The sequence below is a fragment of the Tachysurus vachellii genome, chromosome 14 (assembly GCF_030014155.1).
Source record: "Tachysurus vachellii isolate PV-2020 chromosome 14, HZAU_Pvac_v1, whole genome shotgun sequence".
Taxonomy (NCBI): Eukaryota; Metazoa; Chordata; class Actinopteri; order Siluriformes; family Bagridae; genus Tachysurus; species Tachysurus vachellii.
In genome coordinates, this window is record NC_083473.1 from 15,285,750 (window position 1) to 15,294,552 (window position 8,803).

General features: G+C 39.6%; 1 protein-coding gene across 1 annotated transcript in view; it reads left to right on the forward strand.

Annotated features, from left to right (window-relative positions):
* Positions 1-8,547, forward strand: part of tmem266 (transmembrane protein 266) — a 45,017-nt gene extending 36,470 nt beyond the window's left edge. Inside the window, exons 8-11 of the mRNA XM_060887019.1 lie at positions 836-951; positions 2,894-3,083; positions 6,205-6,267; positions 6,986-8,547. Coding sequence (XP_060743002.1) covers positions 836-951; positions 2,894-3,083; positions 6,205-6,267; positions 6,986-7,611 — 995 coding nt within the window. The 3' untranslated portion in view covers positions 7,612-8,547. The remainder of the gene's footprint in view (positions 1-835; positions 952-2,893; positions 3,084-6,204; positions 6,268-6,985) is intronic.
* Positions 8,548-8,803: the final 256 nt, after the last annotated feature.

Sequence of the window (8,803 nt, forward strand, 5' to 3'; positions counted from 1 at the left end):
TATGTGGAAGAATGGGAGATTCACAGCATGAGATTAGCTCAAAAAAATGACAGAAAATCTGTGCCAAAATTGAGCGGAATGTCTAAGGAATGTTTTCAACATCTTGTGGAATCCATGACATGAAGATCTGAGGCTGTTTTGAGAGCAAACAGAGACCCTACACAGTATCAGTGCAGTGTTCCTAACAAAATGTTCAGTGAGTGTATAAAAAAAACAAATGATTAAAACAAAACAGAACCCAAGTGTAGACATTTTGTGTAGTGCCGTGAGGTAAATGTCAGCTGAATAAAAAAAATTCATAGTAATAACATTGACAAGATCTAAACGACATGTTTGCTGTGCAGTTTATACCAGTTTTACTCTTTAAAGTGATGCTGTAGTGCCTGATTGTTTCTGTAGGAGAAGCTTGAGGCATTCAGGACATGCACAGTCACCATAGGCTCAGCATTATGGCTCCAATGATTATAGTCTAATTGAGATGCAGAGTTACATGATGGAGCTCAGCTGGTATAGTCACATTTAGAAGCAGCAGGAATAAGTCTGGCCTGAACTATAATAGAGCCGATAAGTCCATGCGGCAGAAAGCAGACACAGTGTGAGCCTGTCCACAGCCACAGTCTTATTGTGTTGTGCTCTGCTTCCTGGGTGTAAATGCTTCTCACTGGCTAAAAAGAGCAGTCAAGAGTGTCACAGCATCCAGATAAAAGTAGCTTCTCTGTGTAAGCCGTAGCACCATGGCCTGTAATTGAGTTGTTATCGGAGATGTATATCAGACGTGACATATAACAAATAGCCTTTCCTGTTCTGCTTTTTTCCTGTGTCTTTGTTGCTGTAGCGTACATGCTGCAGGTGAAGGTGGAGATGGAGATGGAGCTTCAGCAGTATGAGAAAGCTAAAGCCGTACGGGAGGAGCAGCTAGAGAGACTCACGCAGATCTGTCAAGAGCAGGCGGTGAGACACACACATGTCTTTTACCTCTTCTCACTCAGTTTACCTTTTAAGATTCATAATAATGGTTTTGCATTGTGATATTTGTGTTTTGTTTTATCCCAAATACCTGATTCAACATCTCTGGTAGTTCTCATCAAGAACTGAGTTACATGTCATAGGACAGGCAAAACACAAACATACACACACAAAGATTTGTGAAGATGTAGTTACCAGGACTGATATAAAGAGTCACCACACGTCACAACATTAAATATCACGTCACGTGTTTTTGTGCACCAACAGAGGGCAGCAGTGCCACATAGATCATGTAAGCACACTGCTGATAAACAGAATAGGCTCCGGTCATTTTTTACATAATAAAGTTTTGGTGTATTATTATTTAGCTGCTGTAAATTCTTTAGATTTCCGTAGTTTCTTCAAATAAAAATCATATAGCTTTCAAGCTAAAATATGTCAGTGAACTCCTTGAATTAATTTTTGGGAATTCAGTATTGGTTTAGTTTTATGAAGACTTGAAAATCTGCAAATACTTTGCTTTCTAGGTTTTTTCTTTCTACGTTTTTTTTATTCTACACAAAGAGGGTGAAGATTATTCTAAAAGAAAATGATGATCATGCAAGATATTAAAGACCATCAAAAAGGGAAATGCAAACTTTTCTGTAACAATAAAAGAGTGTCTGTGAAACATGAGACGGACATAATGCATTAAAGTCTTTTTGCTATAAATTAAATTTCTTCGCCTTCTTTGTTTTGTCCTGAGGGCAATCTTCTGCACCCAGCTGTATGTTACATGACTGAGGCAATTGTGCTGAGCTCTCCAGTCAGATAAAAGCTAAGGTCCCATCTATTTCAGCAAGTCTTATCTAACAATCAATAGTGAAAGAGCTCATACATCATAGGAATGTGTTGCTTTTTGCTGAGAGAAAAAGACAAATTAGATAATGAGGGCAATGTCCAAACGTAGGCTCTGGACGGATCTGACATGGAGCTTGTCAATATCGACATTGCAGGTCAGAAGTAAACGTCATTAGAGTATTGATTATGTACAGTGAGTGGTGGTTGATAGGATAAATGAATGGAAATGTCACCTTGGTTGATCTTCAGCAATGTTAGCATTAAAGAAATAAGCAGTAGGAAATTTGTGACAACAACTATTGAATTAAACACTTGCAGGAAACAGGAGGATGTGGTAGCCTTGTGGTTAAGGTGTTGGACTACTGCACAGAAAGCTGTGAGTTAAAATCCTAGGTCCACCAAGCTGCCACCATTAGGCCCCTGAGCAAGGCCCTTAAACTCAATTGCTCAGTTTGATAATAAAACATCGCTCTGGATAAAGGTGTCTGCCAAATGTGGTAAATGAAACAGATAGCAGCTATAGCTTGCAGAGCTAAGTACTTTCTTTCTTTTAAGGAAAAAATACATGTAAAAAGTTTTTTCAGGAAGTGGTAGGTCATTAGTTAAGGAAATCTAATGAACAATTTATTATTCACAATATTTTTTATTTTTCTTTCTGATCGTGGAATAAACGGAAAAGATTGGAATTTGATTTGAAAAAGGTTTTTTTTAATTTTTTTTGGAAATGGAAATGTTATTATATAAATGGTCTTATAAAGAGGATTTTTAAGACCATTAAAAATATTTTTTTAATCATATTTATAATTTAAAATATTTATCATATATGCAATGGCCTTGATGCCCGATGACGCCTGAGATAGGCACAGGCTCCCCGTGACCCGAGGTAGTTCGGATAAGCGGTAGAAGATGAATGAATGAATATATGCAATGCAAATTTAATTTCTTTAACTCCCCTTATCTGAGACTATAATGGTTTATTTATAATAATGCAGAGTTGCTGATAAGTAATACAGTTTTTTAACCTTCACATTCAATAATTGATAAAGTTTCTGTGATGTGAAATATCTTATTCTGTTTATTTTGTCAGTTTGAGATCAGGCAGTTGCGAGCTCATCTGGCTCAGCAGGATCTGGATCTGGTTGCTGAACGTGAAGCTGCTATGCAGATCCATCATGTATGGGGAAAGCAGAGCAGCTTTCAGGAGGTGGATGGACTCGGACCTGCAGCCGCCGGCACTGAGGGAAGAGGCAAGAGGAGAGAGCCAGGAGCTCCTACAGGTAAAGACATGAGTCCTCGTAGTGTCCAGTCACACTAGCAAGGCTGCAGGTTAGTCCTGTGTATGTGCAGGTTTCAGGCACACTATTAAAAACTAACTCAAACAGGAACTTTGTTCTGTTTCTCATTCACTGTTGACCAACTGGTTACCAAACCCAGCGTGATGTCATCATGAACAGAAATTATTCGGATTCGATTTTCGGTAAATGTAAATTGTTAATGGCTAGTTAATGAATATAATGAAATATAATTACATTAAAATTATGATAGCATTGTAAGACCATTATATACTCACTAAAACATTACATTATTAACCCTCCCCTAAATATAATGGCTATTTACAGTGAGCTGCAAAATTTCGGTAAGTATCTAAAGTATTTACAGTAAATTTTAAAAAATATGCCAGAAATTGTACCTAATGTTTTTGTTGAAAGTGTTACACAAATTGAACTGAATTAAACATTAATTTAAATAGATTTATTACAAATATAACAAAATCATTTGTCACAGTAATGAACGCTTTACGTGAATAATGAAGAAATTCATATAAACAAAATGTAACTAGGGCATTTTCTCATTTATATTCTTCTGTGTTTAGCAACTATTAAACTATTGCTGTTTCATTCATTCACTTATTTTTTTATAAAGCACTTTTTCCTGAAAATTCACAACAGATGGAAGCCAATCCATCACAGTGCACCATGCAGAACCACACACACACACACACACACACACACACACACACACACACACACAACTAGGAGCAATTTTAGCATAGACAGTCTGCCTAACTGCATGTCTTTGGACAAGTGACGAAAACCAGGGAATCTGGAAGAAACCCAAATGAACTTGAAGAGAATGTGCAGCACAACATTACCTGTGGCACCAATAAAGCTTTTCTTCCTGTGTCTCTCAGATAAGCTGACCAAATTCTTTGAGTTGTATTGTCAGCATAGGGAAGTTTACAGAATACACAAAAAGAGAGACAAAGTTGTGTTTATTTTTATCAATCAGACAACACCTTTAAAAATAAAAATGTCTGTAATTTGGAGGTTTAAACCGTAGCACAGAGGGGACATAAACGGAACATGGTTTAAGCATATTGTGGTCAACAACTACAATAATATTTCACTAAGCACAAACGTAAGCACATGGAGTTCTCTAGACAGTACAGGACCTTTGAAAATAGTTCTGTGGATTTTGCCTGAAACATGGTTATTTAGATAAAAACCTACAGTAATCCCTACTGTTCAGTATGGTGGAAGTTCTGGGGCTCTCTTTCCTTGGGAGCCTTGTTACTGTATATGTGATCAATCAGAAATTAACTGAGCTATTATCAATGTCCCTTAGTATTGTTAGCAGGTACCAAAACTATACCATGACAACATAAACCATTACCTAGTGCTGGACCACAGACTATTGAAAAATAAGTTTTACATGACTAAAGTGTAGGAATATTATATGACTACAGTATTAAAGGCTTTTATTCCTTTGGTGTGAAATGGATATTTTATAGCAGGATGATAAAATGTGATCAGGTCGGTATGGTTGACTTGTACAAAGCAAGAATTAGGGGAGAATTACATTTTCAGCAAGGATAATGTCCTGTTTTCAAAAAAATGTCAATTTATTGTTAACTAATTTCATTGCATATGGAAGACATGATTAAAAAAGTTGTCTTATTAAAGTCTCTTGCACTCAATATATAAACATCATAAACAGAATATTACTCTCTCTATAATACACTTAAAATCTGAATGATATATGCTCCAAAATATCGCAAAATATAGCTGTGTGTTGTGTGCATGATGTCAGCTCACACTGGGATCTGTATAGCTACAGCTGACGTGCTACACACACCCACAGTGCTCTGTGCATTGGGCCATGTTTCTCCTAAAAGCGTACTCAGATATGGCATAAACATCTGTTCCTTTCACCTGAAAAGACCACAAAGGCCTGCCAGCAAGCTACACTCTAGCCCCCAGAGGATTGTGGGAGCAGGACCCCGGCGTGTGGCTTTTTCTCATCAGAAGAGCGTCTGGACAAAAAGGGCTGTTGGAGTGGCGCCTGACCTCAGGGGAGCGTTCAGAGAAAAACGAGAGAGAGCTAGAGGAGCCTGAGGCTGTGTGTTTTAGTGGCCAAGTCTTATTCACGTCATGGCAGGAGTGGACAAGAGATCCCGAAGACAAAGACCCTCTTTTTGATTTGTGCCAGTGCTTCCCAATGACGTAATGAATGTTCAGAAATGATTAGGACATGGCTATGTTCTGGTCATGCTGTGAATATTTATTGCCATTTTCTGCACCCAAGAGACTCTAAGACTCACTTGTTTGAATTATTGCTTTGGATGTCCCCGTATTTCCACCACAGAAATTCTTCACGTTTCGAAAAGAGATAGGAAAAGTAAATAAAGGGGGACGATAAGATGATCAGGTTTTGACAGAGCATAAAATTCAAAGCCAAATGAGTGGCTGAAGCTGTCAGGCAGGGAGGTCAAAGCTCAGAGCACACACCACAAGCACCACTACAGGGGCATTAAATCACCTGAGTCTGCCTCAAGTGCATTCACTCTCGTACTCCCGCACACTTTCTCACCCTGTCTTTCTCCTTTTCTGTGTCTCAATCGGAGTGAAGAATAAAAGCAGACAGCTTTTACACAGTGTGTGCTCCTCCTTCTCCTCATGTGTTATTTATCCCAGAGTGATTGTCTTGCTGGTGTTTTAGGCCACTACATCTCTCCTTCTGAGCCACTGTCATATAAATATTTTAAACAGTAAAAAATGAATGACATAAAGGCGCTGGGAGTAGTGCTGTGTCTCCAGGGATGAAGGAGTGGCACTTAGAGAGTGGCAGCCTTCCCATTCCGCCTAGTGGATCGTATTTATCCATGTAGCTCACTTATCCAGAGTCTGACGCCTAAGCTCCAGTCCTACCTGGTCCACTCTTTAAGGTTACACTAGACTATCTTAGTCATTACACTTCAATCATATATCACATGTAATTTATGTTTAACTAAAATACTACGTCACATCCCAGTGTGCTTGTCCGATGAAAAATTAGCAGCAATAATAATCCGACTTGTGTTTTTATGTCACGTGAATGATTGCTTTTGTTTCGTTTCAGAAAACATCACTCAAGATGACATGAACAATTACATCAGCCAGTATTACAGTGAGCCAAGTAGTGGTAAGAAAAATATTGATAATATGAGAACATTGCATGTATTGTATGCTTGTTCAACAATAATAAAAAAAAATCAACAACAACAAAAAAGCTTGTGTTCCATCATCAGGGGACTGTGCAAAGGTATACCTAGGATACGTTAAGAAAAGCCATCTACTGGATTCCACACACATGCAACGAGCATGACTTCCTTCCAGTTGGAGAAACCGAACCCATTTGGGGTCATCTGTTAGCTCATGTGTAATCCAGTTAACATTCCTCTCAAAGTGGGGCGTGCTTATTGTACTGAAAAAAAATGTGACACCACATCCATGTGTGTCCTCACTAAACATCACAATCCAATGCCATCATCTTTAATATGCACTTGGCTCTTTGGTGTCTATGTGCTGTCAGACATATAGTGTAGCTGCAGTGATATAGGAGGGTCAGAATCAGGTACCAGAAAATGTGAGGTAAATATGGAAGGTTGTGATTGTTGTCCACCACTCAAAGTTTTCTTCAGTTGCTGAGGCTTGTAGTTTTCTAAACTTTAGTTTTAGCCTATGTGATCAAGAAACGCTTATTTGTAAAGTTTGACATATAACATTTAAAGACATAGAAACTGAAGAAGGCTTATGGTTAGGATTCATTGACCAGCTATGTTTGTCTGCTAGTAAGCAGAAAGTTGTTAACTGATAATTCCAGAACTACGGCAAAAATAATAAACTGGTTTTTGTTGCAGATATTGGTGTTCCAGAGCCAGGTGCACGCATCATAACTACTGCAGCCATAGACGTGCACCTGCCCACCAATCCATGTCAGATGCCTCCATCTTTGGTGAGTGCTGATGGACCAGGAAGCTCAGTGAGCGAGGCTCCCAGCAGCACAGTGTCACGCTCCAGCTGCAGCTTCTCGACACGTCAGCACAGCGTTAGCAGCCATACACTGGCCTCCAGTAGCGAGTGCAGCTCCACCGTACGTGAAGCCTCCACTTCTGACTACAGCGGCCAGCATTGTTGCCCACCGCCTTACTGCAGCCCACTGACACTGGGCACACAGGGAGGAGGGCACAACCCCAGCGCTGTGGTCCAGGAACTTCTCTCATCTCTGTCTGAGGACTCGTGTCTGGCTCAGAAGGGCCGAGTGAACCCACTTAACCTGAAGCTCCCTAGTCCAGCCGGCTCAGCTAAGGCCAGCCCCGAGCTGGAGCACAGGGTCAATATTTACAATAAGAGGAACCAAGAGAGTCTGGCTGTGTTCCAGACCAAGCCGTTAATCCACCTGCAGGGAAATGAGCCATTGCTGGACGAGAAGTACAGACTCATGGAGCCTGCAGATTCCCCAATGACTCACATGCCAGACACGTAGGATACGGAGTGCAGCAGCATGGCCACCATCACCAGCTGAAGCAGCTTCCTTCTCTCCGACTCTCTCTATCTCCGTCTCTCTCAGCCAGCACTGTTCACTCTGACTCCCAGGCTTCTTGCTCTTTAGAAGGGCACACTGAGCAAAACACTAAGGATTTTGCTCTCAGTTCTTTCTTCAGAGGGGTTTCAAAACTTCATGGTGAGGAATTGTTGGCATATGTTCTCTCTGTCTCTCTTTCTCTCTCTGTGAAACACTTAATGTGTGTCCCTCCTGCCAAAATAGCACAACCTTCCAGAGCCCAAGGAGAGGCACTTTGGGAGCCATTACTGGAACATTCATCAGGAATTTCCTACTTCAATGTTTGTCCATGTTCAGTGACCGTCTGAAACCAGCAATGGGACACAAACGCACTCAAGCTTTCAGACAGCCACGTAGTATAGAAATGAGGCGGGAATACTTGTGATTCTTTGTGTTCTTATTTCAGGGTTGGGTCGAGGTGATGGGTCAACGAGGTAATCGTTTTTATTCGAGTTATTTATATGAATAATAACACAATGTACAGTGCAGGCCTACTGATCCGACTGCTGCAGGGTTACATTTGATCTGTGTTCAAATGTGTTGAGCTGTGTTACTCAGCCAAATTTCTTACCTTTGCCTTTCTTACTGATGATAACGTTTGTATTCAAAATTCTATGACATGAACAAAGCACGCAACTCAAGTATTTTTAAAAAACCTGCTTAGATTGGATTTGACGGGAGAAAAATTCAGGAATATATTAGCAAGTTTTTTTTTTATGGAATGATAGGGTGAAGAATGTTGTCATAACCCTTAACGTTAACCCAAATCCTTTTAGCATGAGCCTGTGAGAATAAAATTCCTGCTTTTTGATTGAAGCTGAATCCTGAAGACTAATCCTGTATTGTTGATTAAGGCATTTTATATAACTGATCATGGGAGAAATTTTAAAGCAAATAAAAGTCGTTAAAGTCATTGAATCTGGTGTTTTTCATGAAGGATGCCTAAATATTACAGCTATTCTGGAAAACAGAAACAGGGAAAAGAAGACCAGACTAATTGTTTTGCAAAAACTTTTTTTATTTATATTTTTGTTTATTTAAATGATTTATTCCACACTGTAAATCCAGACCAGAGAACTAAATGTGAAATTAGCTTACTCAGTCTAATTGCACT